The sequence below is a fragment of the Oryx dammah genome, unplaced genomic scaffold (assembly GCF_014754425.2).
Source record: "Oryx dammah isolate SB20612 unplaced genomic scaffold, SCBI_Odam_1.1 HiC_scaffold_28, whole genome shotgun sequence".
Lineage (NCBI taxonomy): Eukaryota > Metazoa > Chordata > Mammalia > Artiodactyla > Bovidae > Oryx > Oryx dammah.
In genome coordinates, this window is record NW_024070212.1 from 15905261 (window position 1) to 15921387 (window position 16127).

General features: G+C 59.3%; 1 protein-coding gene across 4 annotated transcripts; it reads left to right on the forward strand.

Annotated features, from left to right (window-relative positions):
- Positions 1-589: 589 nt before the first annotated feature.
- DENND4B (DENN domain containing 4B) lies at positions 590-15812 on the forward strand. 4 transcript variants are annotated; one of them, XM_040230506.1, is made up of 28 exons: positions 590-917; positions 2803-3142; positions 3933-4185; positions 4436-4505; positions 4700-4869; positions 4942-5186; positions 5597-5663; positions 5762-5820; positions 5990-6134; positions 6406-6581; positions 6702-6802; positions 7208-7423; positions 7948-8093; positions 8401-8540; positions 8633-8759; positions 9172-9378; positions 9658-9786; positions 10582-10762; positions 10995-11162; positions 11393-11781; positions 11945-12067; positions 12300-12469; positions 12551-12692; positions 12897-13133; positions 13646-13763; positions 13855-14020; positions 14108-14172; positions 14275-15196. In XM_040230506.1, the coding sequence occupies exons 2-28, from the start codon at positions 2826-2828 to the stop codon at positions 14418-14420; spliced, it is 4473 nt and encodes a 1490-aa protein (XP_040086440.1). In that variant the 5' UTR covers positions 590-917; positions 2803-2825; the 3' UTR covers positions 14421-15196. The 4 variants fall into 4 exon arrangements, with proteins under 4 accessions (XP_040086440.1, XP_040086438.1, XP_040086439.1 ...); XM_040230504.1 differs by lacking the exon at positions 590-917 and adding an exon at positions 15545-15812 and having other exon boundaries at positions 1247-3142; positions 14275-14458; XM_040230505.1 differs by lacking the exon at positions 590-917 and adding an exon at positions 1251-2048.
- The last annotated feature ends 315 nt before the right edge of the window (positions 15813-16127 follow it).

The following is a 16127-nucleotide window of genomic DNA, read 5'->3' on the forward strand; positions in this document are numbered from 1 at the left end:
CAGAGGCTTGAGTGCCAGCTAACCCGTTTTGATGGTTTCCTCTTTTTGGCTTGGGTTGCTAGTCCTCTGACCCTCTGAGCTTCTGCCCTCTTTCCCTCACACAGCACAGAAGAGTAGTGCCGCTCCTCCATTACCTCTGCCTCTGCTACTTGCCCACAGCCCACAGTCCTGGCTTCTCCGCTTCCTCTTTCCAAAACTTGTCATTTTCAAAAATGAGAACTGAGAACTTCTGGCTTAGGCTGGAAGGGAATGCAGTGTGCCCTAAACCTGGAAGTAGGAGCAGCCATCTGGGTCTCCGCACACTAGACTTTCAGGGCCTTCACCCAGGCAGGCAAGCCACATTTGAGTAGGCTCGAGGGCGGGACGAGAGCACGCCTCAGACTTCAGGGGCCGCCTAGGGTCAGTGTCCGGCAATGGCTGGGTGGTGGGAAGCTCCCTGGGTGCAAGGGGCCCTCCCAGCCGCCAGGGGTCGCGCTGCAGGCGGTCGGGCGCTGGGCAGGCGCTGCTAGGGTCACGGCCGCCGGCCGGGAAGGGGGGGGGGGGGGGGGGAGCGGCGGCGCCCGGGGTCCCGGAGGGGGGGTGGGGGGGAGCGGAGAAAGCGGGGCGCGCGGAGAAGCACCGGGCCCTCAGCGCGGCAGGAGCCGGGGGGACCGCGCGGCGCGAGCGAGCGGCGCGGCAGCACAGTCCCCGCGTGGCGCAGCGCGGCGGGGACGCTGGGATCGCTCGGATCTCCCTCCAAGGCGCCCTGCGCCCCGGCGCCCTCGGCCGCCTCTTCCTCCTTCATTCGCCGTCCCGGCGGGAGCGGCGCCCGAGTCGGGTGCGCCATGTCCGGGGCCGGGTAGCCTCGCCGTCCGCCGGCCCGCCTTCCGAGCCACCCGCCCGCGGGCCGGCCGGCCGGGGAGTCGCGGGGCAGGCAGGTAGGGGCTGGACCGGGCGGGGCAGCGGGCGGAGAAGGGAGGGAGGGAGCGCGGGCGGGGCGGGGGCTCTCCCCAGCTGTTCTCTGGCGCTGCACATCTGGTTCCGGTTCCTCTCTCCTGGGGAAGTGAAAGTGGAGGGGAGGGCGCAGTCTGGAGTTAGCTAGCTGTGCCCGGCGCCCTGCACCCCTCCTGCTCCCGCGGGTCCCGAGCCTGAGCACCCCTCCCTCCCGCTCCGGTCACGCGGCGGCCGGCGCTGCTGCCGTCACGTCCCCGGCCGCCTGCGCGTCCGCTCCTCTCTGCCCTCCTGCTCCTTCCTCAGCCTCCTCCCGCTCGGCGCGCCCTTTGCCCCAACGCGAACTTCCCGCTGTCCGGCTCCTGGGCGCCGGGACCCGGAGTGGTGTCCCTGCCCCTTGCGTTCCCTAGGGAGAAAGGGCTGCCTTCCTGCAGGGCTCTTCCCTAGCTTGGTGAGGAGAGGCCCGGGTGCGCAGGTCCTGCCGATGGGAGCCGCTCGCCCCTCAGCTGGTCTCACCTCGTGGCTCCTGCCTGCTGCTTGGGGCAGAGGACATAGGGCTCCCATTCGCCTGCAGTGGACGAGGCACGGGGCTTGGTCCCAGAGCTAAATCAGGAGGCTGACGCTGACTCCTGGCTTCACCTCGCGGATGTGGAGACTAAATTTAGCTGGAGTTGGTGTATGTGTGAGTGACCAGAGGCCAGGTTAAGGAGAGCCAGTTTGGGTCCATGAGAGTCCCTTGCCCCCTCTTCTCTGGGCAGGGGTGGGAGGTTAAGCAGGACTGTACATCCTGGATCTAATCTGAGCTGCCTCTGCCTTGCTCCGGGTCCTTAGGCTAAGCTTCCAACTTGGAATGATGCTGTGTTGGCACCTTCTGACAATACCCCCCCCTCGGCCGCACACCCCCACCAGCACCACACACACACCCATAGGCTGACTTCCGCCGAGCTGCAGCTTCCCCTCCGCTGTTTCAGGAAGTCACCTCCCTTCCCCTCTGAAGCAGCCCCCACGCCTCCAGTCCTCTGCTGAAGCCACCCACCAAGCTGTTTCCCAGCTTCTGCACTCAGGGCACCCCGGGACCCTTGATGCTCCTACTCCCGGGGGTTGGGCCATGGAGGCAGGTGAGAAGAGTTACTGAGAAGCCGCTGTGGGCCTGTTTCCGTCTCTGGGCTTCATGGAGGGCTTGGGGATGGTGGTGACTGTTTCCCACAGCTTCTTTGAACCTAACTGAGGATACCTAAGGATCCTGGAGGTTGGAGGGCACTGATTTTTTTTTTTGTCAGGTTACTGGAGCTAGGTTAGGAAAAAGGACACTTGAGTCTGGTGAAAAAGACACTTAAAGCCTGGGTTTTGTGGGTTCCTCACAAAAACCTAGAGGTGGGCTCTTTAAGAATATTAGCTGGCTCATGAGATTCTTAGAATGTCAACTAGAGTAAGAAGGCCAGAAATCTATAAAAAGACTGTAATGTTGGCCTGATGTCACGGCCAGAATGAATGTCATTGTAGGCCATTACAGAAAAGATTGTGATCTCTGTTATGTTAGGGAGTGAAGAGGGCTGGGGTCTTTAAAAGGGATACAGAAACCATGTGATGTCAGAACCCAGAGCCTAGGTTAGCTGTGTGCAGTCGGTTCTTTGGAAAGAGGGCTGGTACCACCAAGAGGGAGGGTCCTGGTCTGTTTAAGGAGCTGTGGTGGGCTGTTAGGGCCTGGTGATGTCACAGGCGGGAGAGTTCAGGATTGGCTGGCCACTGATCCTGCTTTTCCTTGAAAATACTAGGAAGAGGAGGGAAGCAAAAGGGAGACTCCCTGGTTGCTAGTTGCCATGGCAACACAAACCTTCCTTGCTTCATCTCTCTCCCACTTGACCATTCCAGATGCAGTGAGTGAGGGGGGGGCCATGGCGGAGGAGCGGCCCCCCCGGCTGGTGGATTACTTCGTGATAGCTGGACTTGCAGGGAACGGAGCACCCATCCCTGAGGAAACGTGGATTCCTGAACCCAGTGGACCCCTGCGCCCTCCCCGGCCAGCTGAGCCCATTACAGATGTGGCAGTCATCGCTAGGGCCCTGGGCGAGGAGGTGCCCCAGGGCTACACATGCATCCAGGCTTCTGCTGGGGGCCACCCCTTGGAACTCAGCGCTGGGCTCCTAGGTGGAACTCAACCCGTCATCTGCTACCGGAGGGGGCGTGACAAGCCCCCCCTCGTTGAGCTGGGGTGTGTGCACCTACCTACCCCTGCTGGCACCAGGGGAGGCTAGGAGATCTGGGATGAGGCAAGGAGAGGTAGGGGTATGGGATGAGGGATGTTCAGTGGGAATGGGAAGAGAGTGGTCCTGAGGCCAGGGAGAAGAGCCTGCAGCTGTGTGTACTTAGTCCTCACACAGATTTGGGTGCGTGTACTAGTGCTGCTACTTGCTAGCTCTGTGACTTTTGGCAGGTTATTGAGCCCCTCTGGGTCTATTTCCTCAGCTGTAATTTGGGGAAAATAATACCTCCTCATAGGGTAGTTGAGATGAAATTGAGATGAAACGAGATCATCCATATAAGGGACTTAGCACCGAGTCAGTAAATGGTAGCTTTTCTTCTTGGTATTTATTGATGAGCGCTGAGAGCCATGGAAGGCCTGAGGTATTGTTACTGATCAAGAAGTAGAGCCTAGGGATTTCTCTGGTGGTCCAGGGACTAAGACTCAGCGCTCCCAGTGCTGGGGGCCTGGGTTTGATTCCTGGTCAGGGCACTAGATCCCACATGCCATAACTAAAGATCCTGAGTGCTGCAACTAAGACCTGGAGCAGCCGAATAAATAAATATTAAAAAAAAAAAAAATAGAGCCAAGGGCAGAGAGGGGCACAGGGTTTTGGAGGGCGGGTTCAGCAAGAAGTGGGCCCTGGTGTCGGTGTTCGACTAGGCTGAGTAGGTAGGACTAGGAAGGCAGATCTAGCAAGACTGGGGGCTTTCTCCTCTGTTGTGGACTTCTGACATCTCTCTCTGTTCTCTGTGCCCAGGGTGTTGTATGAGGGGAAAGAACGTCCCAAGCCTGGCTTCCAAGTGCTAGATACGACACCCTACAGCCACTCAGCCAACCTGGCCCCTCCAGGCCCTGGGCACCCCCGCACCTACCTCACTTACCGGCGGGCAGCAGAGGGGGCAGGGCTGCATGCCCTGGGCATCACTGACCTCTGCCTGGTACTGCCCAGCAAGGGCGAGGGCACTCCTCATACTTACTGCCGATTGGCCCGCAACCTCAACCCTGGCATGGTGAGTGGGGCCCTGGGCCAGGAGCCAAGACTCATGCCATCTCGGTGTAAGGGGTGGACACTGGGCACACAGGGCATCCTAGGACCAAGGCCTCTAGCGGTGGGGGTGGGTCCAGAGGTGTGACACTGGTCTTGGGGGACTGGGATTAACAGGCGTTGTAGACAAAGACCACTTAGGGGTGGTGGAGAAAATAACCCCCCAGAACCTTTGTTAGCTGTGTGTCTGCTTGTCTCTTGCCGTTTTGGGGCAGTGGGGCCCAGCAGTGTACCTGTGCTACAAGGTGGGCCTGGCCAAGGCCAACACGCTGGTGTATGAGGCAGGTGAGTAGCCCGTCTCTGGTCCCTCGACCCCCTGTGTCCCTCTGCCCTGGTGCTTCTTGGCGGGTACCTTCAGTGTCCACAGAACTCACCTCCTCTTTGCCACATGGCCCTTCTCTGGGATCCCCTGGTTCCTTCCCCTGGTGTCTGATGGACCCTACTCCTTTTGGGGAACCCCCACTCTGCCGGGGGTGCAGAGCTGCTGGGCCGCTACCCAGAGGAGGACAATGAGGCGTTCCCGCTGCCCGAGTCAGTGCCCGTCTTCTGCCTGCCCATGGGGGCCACTATCGAGTGCTGGCCTGCCCAGACCAAGTACCCCGTGCCCGTCTTCTCCACCTTTGTGCTCACGGGTGCAGCTGGTGATAAGGTGGGTGTATGGAGTGTGGTCAGGGGTCTGGGCTCTGCGGGGCCCACCTGACTGCCCCTCTGCCCCTGCCAGGTGTATGGTGCTGCCCTGCAGTTCTACGAGGCGTTCCCAAGGGCCAGGCTGTCGGAGCGGCAGGCTCGGGCCCTGGGCCTGCTGAGCGCTGTGGAGCGGGGCCGGGCACTGGGGGGCCGGGCTGTGCGCAGCCGCCGCGCCATCGCTGTGCTGTCCCGCTGGCCTGCCTTCCCAGCCTTCCGCGCCTTCCTCACCTTCCTCTACCGCTACTCCGTCTCGGGACCCCACCGTCTACCCCTGGAAGCGTGAGCATTGGGCTTCCCCGATGCTGGGAAGGGTTACGAGGCCAGGAGGAATGGAGGAGAGGACGATGGAGCTGGGGGGGTGGGGACGCAGAGGACTCGGGGACGGGGCTGTAGGTGTGGCTGGAGAGCTGGTCCATTGCAGGAGTGCCCCTGGCTGAAGGGGCGAGTGGGGCCTGAAACCCAGGCTACACTTGCTTAGCCAAGTCCTGGCCAGGGCCTGTGCACACCCAGAGGGAATCTCTTCTGCTGTGCACCAGTGCTGTGCATGATGGCGGCTCCTGTGGCTGACGGCAGGCTTGATATAGAGCTCAGGGAGGAGCGAGGTCCCTGGGGACAGGCGGAGGAGAAGAGCAAAGGCGCTGAACGGACAGCCTGGAGCCTGCCTCTGACCGTGTCCCTCTCTCCCCCAGGCACATCTCCCACTTCATTCACAATGTTCCCTTCCCTTCCCCACAGAGACCCCGCATCCTGGTGCAGGTGAGGGCTGGGGCTGGGGGGAGAATTCTCCCCTGCAGGGGGAGAATGGGCAGGGGCTAGTCTTCACCATCCTGACCTGTGGTTCTTCTGCCTCTCAGATGTCTCCCTATGACAACCTGCTCCTCTGCCAGCCTGTATCCTCACCCCTGCCCCTCAGGTATATGCTCAGGTTGGGGGGCAGGGCTGTGATGACCAGGGGCGGGGTGGGTGCCAGGCAAGTGGGCACCTGTGTAGAGGGCTGTGCAGGCTGGGCCCAGGTGGTGTCTGTGCCCAGCGATGAGGGAAGGGCCTCCTGCTGACTCTTCCCCCACCTGGGCATTGCCCAGTGGTGCCAGCTTCCTGCAGCTGCTGCAGACCCTGGGCCCGGAGCTGGCCATCACGCTGCTGCTCGCTGTGCTCACAGAGCACAAGCTGCTAATCCACTCGCTGCGGCCCGATCTGCTCACCAGCGTCTGCGAGGCCCTTGTCTCTGTGAGTGCCACTCTGCCCAGCCTGCCTTACCCAGAGTGTTCTTTCTTGTGCCCTAGTCCCTGCCTGGATTCTCCTTACTTTTCCTTTCTTGGGGAGGCTTCCTCAGTCTCATCCTTGGGCATGGCCTACAGGGTGTACGGCTTCGGTCAGGAGCTTTTCTTGGGAGCTCAACTCAACAGCTTCTCATAAGCACCGCAGGTCAAGGTCATTGCCCCCTCTTCTGTTGCCTCCCTGCACCCTGCTCACTGGTCCTCATCCCCCGATGCTTTAGATGACCTTCCCGCTGCACTGGCAGTGCCCCTACATTCCGCTGTGCCCACTGGTGCTGGCAGATGTGCTGAGTGCCCCCGTGCCCTTCATCGTGGGTATCCACTCCAGCTACTTCGATCTGCATGACCCACCTGTGGATGTCATCTGTGTGGATCTTGATACCAACACGCTCTTCCAGTAAGAGGGCTGGGTCTTTTCTGGGATTTTCGAGGATGGGAGCAGAAGAGGGCTGGTCAAAGGAGCCTCAGGGAAAACAAGAAACCCCATCACCCTTTCTTCCTTCTGTTTATCTCACAGGACTGAGGAAAAGAAGCCCCTCTCCCCTCGGACTCTACCCCGCAGACCCTACAAGGTTCTGCTGGCCACACTGACACACCTCTACCAGCAGCTGGACCAGAGTAAGGAGCCTGGGAGGGAGGCCGGAAACCATTATTGACCTTTAACTTCTAGTCTGGGGATACCTGTGGAGAGCTGGACCTTACTTGGGGAGGTTAGAAGAACTAGGCTTTCATTGGGTGGGAGTGAGAGGAATTCAAGTTCAAATTAGAGGCTAAGGCATATGTCACATTAATATTCCTGAATATGTCAGAAAGGTTGAGCTTGCCATTGGGGCTTGCAACTGTTACCTAAAGGTAACTTTTAGTTACTGTTGATACTAGGTCTGTTAGGAGCCGGCAGTGGTGGGGGGCAGCAGGTGGTAGGGGGCAGCAGGTGGTAGGGTTGCAACCTGACTTCTGTGGAGAACAGGGTTGAGCAAGCCCTATGGGTGCTGGCCCTGATGCTCAGGCTGCCCTGGTCCCCAGCGTATACTGGCCCCGAGGAGGAGGCCTCCCTGGAATTCCTGCTGACAGACTATGAGGCAGTGTGTGGCCGCCGGGCCCGGCTAGAGCGCGAGGTCCAGGGAGCCTTCCTCCGCTTCATGGCCTGCCTGCTCAAGGGCTACCGGGACTTCCTGCGCCCACTCACCCAGGCCCCCTCTGAGGGGTCTCGCGATGTCGACAACCTCTTCTTCCTGCAAGGTAAAGGCGACCTGTCCCTGCTTGGGGAAGGTATCGTGGGACGGGTGACCAGGGGCTGGGCTCCGTGGGGAAGTCAGGGGGCATGCGGAATCATAGTTACTTGTTTCTAAAGTCAGCTGGCATTTTTGTGGTCACCAGCTTTGAGCTATGTGCTCTTCTGGGCCTGGTGAGGGGATAAGGGCACAAAGATGAATCAGCTGTGGCACCGGCCTCTGGGAAGCCCAGGGCTTGGTGGGAACACAGTGACGCCTGTGGCGGGCCAGCCCAAGGGCAAAAGTCTCCTCTTGGTGACTCCCCAGTCTGAGGCCCTCAATGCCCACGGATAAAAGGGAAGGATGCCATGGGACCGTGGTGCTGGGGCAGCTGAGCTGGTCAGCTTGGCGGGTAGGGCCAGAGAGGCCAGAGAGGATGGCTTTTGTGGCCTTGGATGCCAAGCTGGTGGGGAGCCAAGACAAGGGTTCAGAAGCGGGTGGCTGTGGTAGAGCCCCCAGTTCCCACCCTCTTGGCCCCTTCTCCCCCATCAGGCTTCCTCAAGTCCCGAGAGCGTTCCAGCCACAAGCTGTACTCCCAGCTGCTGCACACACAGATGTTCTCCCAGTTCATCGAGGAGTGCTCCTTTGGCTCTGCTCGGCACGCTGCCCTCGAATTCTTTGACTCTTGTGTCGACAAGGTATTGGGATCATCCCTTCTTTTTGTGCCCTCTGCTCCACTCTCGGCTCTGTCACCCCAGATATAAACACTGTCTCACACGTGGTGAGGCTGGTGCTCCCGTGCAGTGCACACAACTGGCCTCATAGACACACTGTCTTCCTGCCCCTCACTCGTCCCCTGGCTGTATCTCCAGGGCCCTGACAGAGTCTGGGCCCATTACCTGCTTCCCCGTGGCTGTGCTTTCCCGGGAGATGCCGTCTGCTGGATCCCTGGCCCTGCTCTGTGCCCACTGTCTGGATGTCCCCTTTCTTACCATCCTGCTTCAGGTTCACCCAGAGCAGGAGAAGCCTGAGCCCACGCCCCTGGTGGAGCTGGAGGAGCTGTCCGGCAGTGAGCTCACTGTGTTTATCACGCCTCCCGAGGAGCCACCAGTGCCAGAGGGCAGTGAATCCACTCCCCAGTACTGGTGAGTGCCTCCCGCCCCCTCTCTTGCTCTGAGGCCCGATCAGCTGACTTAGTACCAACTGCTCTCCATATGGCCTCTCTCTGCCCCTCCAGTTATGATGGGTTCCCCGAGCTACAGGCTGAGCTGTTCGAGTCTCCTCAAGAACAAGCTGGGGCTCTGCCTGTGCCAGGCCCATCCCGCAGTGCCCCCAGCAGTCCTGCCCCTCGCCGTACCAAACAGGTAACCAGCAGGTGGGCCCCCTAGAGGCATCTGACTCAGGCCAGGGCTGCTGCTTCAGTTTCTTCATCTGTAAAATGGGTATAACAGTACTTATCCCATAAAGTTGTTGGGAGGTTTCAACATGTCTGGCACAAAGAAGAAACACGAACCATCAGTGTTGTTACCGTTGTCGTTGTCCTCATCTTCATTTTCTGAGGACTCCGGAAATCCAGGGGCTTGCTGCCTCTGCCAGGACACCTGCCCACGCTCAAGCTAAGCATCTGTGCTCGGGGATCCAGGGCTGTGGGCACTGTCCCTGCCACCCCCTCAGCACACAGACCCTTTCTCAGGGCGGGTGCTGCTTCTCCCACACTGTTTCAAGACCTGCCCTGGCATCATTCTCACCCAGGTGTGTCCCCCGCCCCCTCTTTAGGAGATGAAGGTGGCGCAGCGGATGGCACAGAAGTCAGCAGCTGTGCCTGAGCTGTGGGCCCGGTGCCTGCTGGGCCACTGCTACGGGCTGTGGTTCCTGTGTCTGCCTGCCTACGTGCGCTCGGCACCCTCCCGGGTGCGGGCACTGCAGACGGCCTACCAGGTGCTGCGCCAGATGGAGAGCCGCAAGGTGGTGCTGCCTGACGAGGTGGGTGCCCGGGCCCAGTACCAGGGGCTGGTGCAGTCCTGGGGGCCGCAGCTGACGGGGAACACGGGCCCAAGTCCAGGAGCTGGGCAGGTGCTCCGTCATATTCACTGAATTAGTGAGCGTGTTCAGGTTGTCGCAGCGGGGACTGCGGGGTGGCAGGGTCCGCAGGAAGGGAGGTGGCTCTGTGAGGACTGGGGAGGCTGGAGGTGGGCGCTCACTGAGGCTTGAGGACCGGGGCTGAGAGCGAGCCCACTCTCACCCCGCGTGTCTCCGGCCCAGGTGTGTTACCGCGTGCTGATGCAGCTGTGCTCGCACTACGGGCAGCCCGTGCTGTCCGTGCGGGTCATGCTGGACATGCGGCGGGCGGGCATCGTGCCCAACACCATCACCTACGGCTACTATAACAAGGTGCCCAGTCACTCGCCTTTGGAGTGGGCGGTGGGATGGTGGCAGGGGTATATAGGGTGGGCACTGTTCCCCGACACCTGTGGCTTTCCCCTCCCCGTGGAGATCGGGCCCATACAGTCCAACAAGGTCCTGCGGCCACTGTCCCACAGAGCTCCTCTAGTGCCTCGGCACCTGGGCTGCTTTGAGTCTCACCCACAGCAGTCCTGGGAAGCAGGTTAGGAAAGTACCGCCACCTCCCAGGAATAGCTGATCGTGGGAGCCAGGATGCCAGGCTCTGCTCCAAAGACAGCATCCACGTAAAACCATCTTACCTTTCCCACAGCTCCCTGAAGTGGAACAATTATCGTCCCCATCTTACAGATGAGGCCATGAGGTTGCAGGGGGTAACTTGTCCGAGGTACCACAGTAAGTTAGGGAGTTAGGACACACACAGGCATATCGTTTCCTGAATGCAGGCCCTTCACCATGACACTAAACTATTTCCTGTTTTTTAGATGAGGAAACTAATGGCCAAAACAAATGAACTGATGTCTTCAAAGCCCACAGTTTATAAACAGCAGTCTGCAGGCAGGTTGTCTCCACCGTTTCTGACTTCCTCCAGAACCCCCAGGGTGGCCACCGCCAGCTCTCTGTTCTGGGCTCTTGTTCCTGGCTGAGCCCTTGGCAGGACAAACATAGGCAGGATGTCTGGAGGGAAAGGTGGTCGCTGGGCCCCCAGGTCAGGCAGTCAGCATCTAGCTGAGGCCCAGGATATGGAGACAGGCCATCTGCATGGGTGAACACTGTACTTGGCAGGCTGTGCTGGAAAGCAAGTGGCCGTCTGGCACACCGGGTGGGCGCCTGCGCTGGGCTAAGCTCCGGAACGTGGTCCTGGGGGCTGCTCAGTTCCGCCAGCCCTTGCGAGAACAGCGGCAGCGGCAGCAGAAGCAGGAGGAGGTAGAGACAGCAGCCCAAGAGGCAGGCAGCTCGCAGACAGGTGGGTAGGGCCTGGCAACATGGGTGGGGACAGGCATGGAGAGCTGGGCTGGTCCAGTGGCTGACAGTCAATGCGCTGAGGATGGGTAGACTACACTTGGCAGCCAACAAAAGACAAGAGATTCTGCCTGGGAGAAGGCTTGCAGACCCAGGTCCCTGTGAGGAGCTCTGTTTTGGAGCTGGGGGCCAGGTTTCCAGCTGGCTGTCTTTTGACCCCTCCCTGCCTTCTGCAGAGCCCTATTTGGAGCGCCCCTCCCCTACCCGCCCCCTTCAGCGCCAGACTACCTGGGCTGGGCGAAGCCTGCGGGACCCCGCCTCACCTATGGGACGCCTGGTGAAGAGCGGCAGCCTGGGTAGTGCCCGAGGGGCACAGCCCACCGTGGAAGCTGGTGTGGCCCACAGTGAGTGCCCTCATCCCACACCCCACCCCTTGGCCCATCAGCTTCCCTAACCACTTGCCAGGTGGAGGGGTGGTGCTCTGTGGCAGGTACTGTAGGCTCTGGGGGAATCTTGCCCAGACTGTCATCATGGTGGGAGCTGTGGTGCCAGATTGCATAGCCAGGAATTGTGTTTACTCAGGTCCCAAGGAGGGCCTGGACTCCATCTTTCCTGATTCTTTTCCGCCTTGCAGTGATACAGGCCCTGGGGGTCCTGGAACCCCGGGGATCACCCATACCCTGGCATGATGGAAGCCTCTCAGACCTGAGCCTGACCGGGGAAGACTCGGCACCTGGAGGCAGCCCAGGGGACTCAGGCTCAGCCCTGAGCACCCAGTCCACTGAAACCCTGGAAAGGCCAAGTGGGCGGGTGCCCAAGGCTGGTGGGCGTCAGGATGAGGCCAGTACCCCCCGAAGAGGGCTGGGTGCCCGCCTCCAACAGCTACTCACTCCTTCTCGCCGCTCCCCCACCTCTCGTGCCCCCCCGTCTGAGCTGCCCCCTGACCTGCCTCCCTCAGCCCGTCGCAGCCCCATGGACAGCCTTCTGCGCCCCCGGGAGCGCCCTGGATCCACTGCATCCGAGGTAACCACTAAGGGCAGGCTCCAGACACTTCAGCACTTGGAGGCCTGGGGAGGGGCTGCGAACTTGCAGTGCCCAGAAGTGGGCCTTGAAGGGTGGCTGAGCCAGCTTCCTGGATAAAGAGCAGCATGGGGTTGGCTGACTGTGCTTTCTCTCATAATGGCAGAGCTCAGCCTCTCTGGGCAGTGAGTGGGACCTCTCAGAATCTTCTCTCAGCAGTGTGAGCCTTCGCCGTTCCTCAGAGCGCCTCAGTGACACCCCTGGATCCTTCCAGCCACCTTCCCTGGAAGTGAGGATAACCCCTCCCACACAGACTGCTGGAGCTCACATATATACCACACCCAAGGCACCCTGTCAGAGGCAGGGGCTGGCGGGAGGCTGGAGGAGGGAGGAGGGAGGAGGCTGGGCTGGGCTGCGGAGGTTCGGGGCTGGGCTGTGGAGGTTCGAGCCTGGGTAAGGAGCAGGGGCTCCTGAGCCCTGAGGCCAAAAGGGGCCTGCTTCCTGGGGCCTTTCGCCCGCAGATTCTGCTGTCTAGCTGCTCGCTGTGCCGTGCCTGTGACTCCCTGGTGTATGATGAGGAGATCATGGCTGGCTGGGCGCCTGACGACTCCAACCTCAACACCACCTGTCCGTTCTGCGCCTGCCCCTTTGTGCCCCTGCTCAGCGTCCAGACCCTTGATTCCCGACCCAGGTGCCCAAAGACGGGCAGGGGCTGCGGGTGCGGCAGGGCGGCAGAGGCCTGAGGGCTGACCTTCCCGCCATCTCCTTGCAGTGCCCCCAGCCCCAAGCCTGCCCCTGCTGGTGCCAGTGGCAGCAGCGACGCTCCTGTCCCCGGGGGCCCAGGCCCTGTGCTCAGTGACCGCAGGCTTTGCCTAGCCCTGGATGAGCCACAGCTCTGCAACGGGCACATGGGGGTAAGGGCTGGGCCAGAGCCCAGCTGAGTGTGTGTGTGTGTGTGTTGCCCTGTGGGTAGCCCCAGTGATGCTGAGGAGAGATGGGTACAGAGGGCAAGGGGTGTCCCAGAAGCTGCCGGACGTGGTGGCTCAGTGGGAAGCAGGGCTCTGAGGATGGGGCTGTGGTATATGCCCTCTCCTGCCCCCCGGCTTTGTGCCTGACAGAGTGCCTCCCGGCGTGTTGAGAGTGGGGCGTGGGCGTATCTCAGCCCCCTCGTGCTGCGGAAGGAGCTGGAGTCACTGGTCGAGAACGAGGGCAGTGAGGTGCTAGCATTGCCTGAGTTGCCTGCTGCTCACCCCATCATCTTCTGGAACCTTCTGTGGTATTTCCAGCGGCTGCGCCTGCCCAGCATTCTGCCGTGCTTGGTGCTGGCCTCCTGTAATGGGCCCCCGCCCCCCCAGGTCGGTGCGCAGACACAGGCCCTGCCCCTTCGTCTCCTAGCTCTGTTCCTCAGTCCCCTGTGTCCTTGGTGCTATAGGCAGAGCACAGGTTTGGAGTCGCTTATACCTGATTGACTCCTGGCCATTTCACTTCACTTCTCTGAGCTTCAGTTTTCTCATCTGTAAGATGGCATAACTGGCCCCTCTCTGGGCCGTTGTTAGGCACCTAGTGTAGTGCCTGTTACCCCAGTACTAATTCATTAATGTTCGTCTATTCATCACTCTATTCATTGCACCAATATTTATTGGGCACTTTTTAGGTTCCAGGCAGAGTTTTAGGCACTAGTGATGTAGCAGATTACAAAACAAAGTCCTTGCTCTCAGAGAACTTGTATTCCCATGGGAACAAGAGGTTCTCTCTTCTCTTTAGCTGTGCCCTGTAATGCCCCTGTCCCTTGGAATAGCACCTGTCCATTTCCCGTCCTCTGCCTCCCACGCCATGAGCCTGTCTCCTTTATCTTGGCCCTCTGCAGGCCCCAGCTCCTTGGATAATGCCTGATCCAGCATCCGTGCAGGTGCGGCTGCTGTGGGATGTCCTGACCCCTGATCCCGATAGCTGCCCACCTCTCTATGTACTCTGGAGGGTCCACAGTGAGTCTCATATTTGGCCCAGAATGGGAAGGAGTAGGTCCCGTGCTTAGAGGGCTCAATAATCTTGGTTACCTTCTTTTCTTCCACCCAGGCCAGATCCCACAGCGGGTGGTATGGCCAGGTCCAGTGCCTGCGTCCCTCAGCCTGGCGTTGCTGGAGTCGGTGCTGCGCCATGTCGGTCTCAACGAGGTGCACAAGGCTATAGGGCTCATGCTAGAAGCTCTAGGGCCTCCTCCCGCTGGCCTGCACCTGCAAAGGTATCATTTTCCCATCTGAGAGGCCCTGGGTCTGTCGCGGGCTCCTTCCCGCCTCAGCTCACTTACACCCTTTTGACTCCACTCCAGGGGCATCTACCGTGAGATCTTATTCCTGACATTGGCTGCTCTGGGCAAGGACCACATGGATATAGGTGAGGGAAGAGGCAGCGGGCTGAGGGGTTTAGATCTAGGGCCAGGTGTGGGAGGCTGGGGATTGACCTAACATACTGACCTACCTCCACCCTCTTCCCTAGTGGCCTTCGACAAGAAGTACAAATCCGCCTTTAACAAGCTGGCCAGCAGCATGGGCAAGGAGGAGCTGAGGCAGCGGCGGGCACAGATGCCTACCCCAAAGGCCATTGATTGCCGGAAATGTTTCGGAGCGCCTCTGGAATGCTAGGGACCCTTAAGCTTCCTTCTCCAGTCTGGGCTGAGGAGGTGAGGGAGGAAGGATTCTAGAGAGAACCTGCTTCTCTGTTTCTTTCCTAGAGGAGTTGGGAATAGGCTAGGAAGCACGCCCAGCCGTAGGCTCTGAGTGGGGCCACTGGGACCCACTGTTACCGAAAGTCACAATCTCCCACCTCCAGCCTGCCCTCTATGCTCATGCTGATGTCGGAGGAGGCCTGGGGGTAGCTGGCACATCCCTGTTCCACCCCATCCTATACCAGGAACTCCCCTCCAGGGTACCCACTGCCCTGGCCATTTTATAAGTTTTTGTTTTAAAAAACAACTGAAAAGATACACATCTACTGAGCCTTTGCCCTGAACGGGAGGGAGGGATGTCATTTCCCACCAGAGATGGTCCCTTTCGCCTAGAATTGCCGAAGGAGCCCAAGGCTCTCTATGCCTTTCTACCTTAGTATTTGTATTTTAAGTTATTTATTCTGGAGCCACAGCCCCTTTGCTTAGGAGGTTCTTATGGACAGTAAGAGAGAGAAGGGAAATGGGGCTCCATGGTCCAGTGGGTTTGTAGCTCCTTGAAAGTCAGGAGTTAGAAGCTAGAGGGGTCCCAAGCTCCCCTTAGGAAAAATTGGTGCCCCTCTAGTCCTAATCCTTCTTGTCCACTCCATCTTGGGGAATGCCTCACACACCCAAGGCCCTGACTGTGCAATAAGGATTGTTCCTTGTGAAGTTTTGTTGTATGTAAATATAGTAAAAGCTGCTTCTGTCTTTTTTCTTCTGCCTCCTGTTCTCTGGGATAAAGGTGGGGGATACCGCTGTTTTTCTCCTGGCTGCACATCCTTCTCTCCACCTTTTCATCCCTTGCTGCCTTTGGGCACACACTACTTTCCCTGACCAGGTCTGGTGCTGGTCCCTTGGGGCACAGGGAGTCTCAGAGCAGGAGAGGGGTGAATCCGGTGCTGGCTATGGTGGTGCCAGTCTGTGTGGTACTTCCAGCCCTCCCACACAATCACCTCCTTGTCCCTCATCTGTACCCCACACAAAGGCTCCATTCTCTGGGGGCCCTGAGCTCATCTCTGCCTTCTTTCCTCTCCCCCATATCCCCCCTCCCAACTTCTCCAGTACCTCCACAGGGATGACAACCCTCTCCCCAGTCACTGGTGTTGGCCACGCTCACACATCCTGGGAGCTGCTCTAACTGCAGGCGGTACTCTTCCAACCAGGGTCTCAGCCTGGGGACAGCACTAGGAGTACAAGAGCAAGGATTAAGGAGCTCACTACATGTGGGCATCAGGCAGCGAGGCACTACTTTTCTAATCCTTTTGGCCCCACTTGGAGTTCTCCCTTTTTTCCTATATAATGAAATAAACACAGGAAACAACTCCTAACAGAGCTGCAAAATCAATTACCAAAGGGAATTAACCAGCAAAACAAAAATGCCTTGGGGAAGGAGTGTCAGTGGAGGAAATAACTTACATGAGCCTCTAGTGCAAGTTCCTGGGGGTGGATATCAGTGGATGAAGCCAGCAGTACTACTGAATTCTGGGACCCTCAGGCCGGAGGATGCTTTCCCATCCTGTCTGGAGCACTGTCCTAAAGGAGCTGCAAAGGAAAGGAGGATGGGCTTAGGAAATGCCATCTGTTTTTGTCAGAGACTACTAGAAGATGACTTCTTCAAAGGGGAACCTTCATATCGCCCCAGGTT

Bases quoted from the DNA above. Each gene is read 5' to 3' on its own strand.
- DENND4B (XM_040230504.1), top strand. From the start codon at position 2,751: ATGGCAACACAAACCTTCCTTGCTTCATCTCTCTCCCACTTGACCATT. The intron at 6,135-6,405 runs GTGAGTGCCACT...CCGATGCTTTAG, and splicing joins TCTGCGAGGCCCTTGTCTCT to ATGACCTTCCCGCTGCACTG. The intron at 14,021-14,107 runs GTATCATTTTCC...ACTCCACTCCAG, and splicing joins GCTGGCCTGCACCTGCAAAG to GGGCATCTACCGTGAGATCT.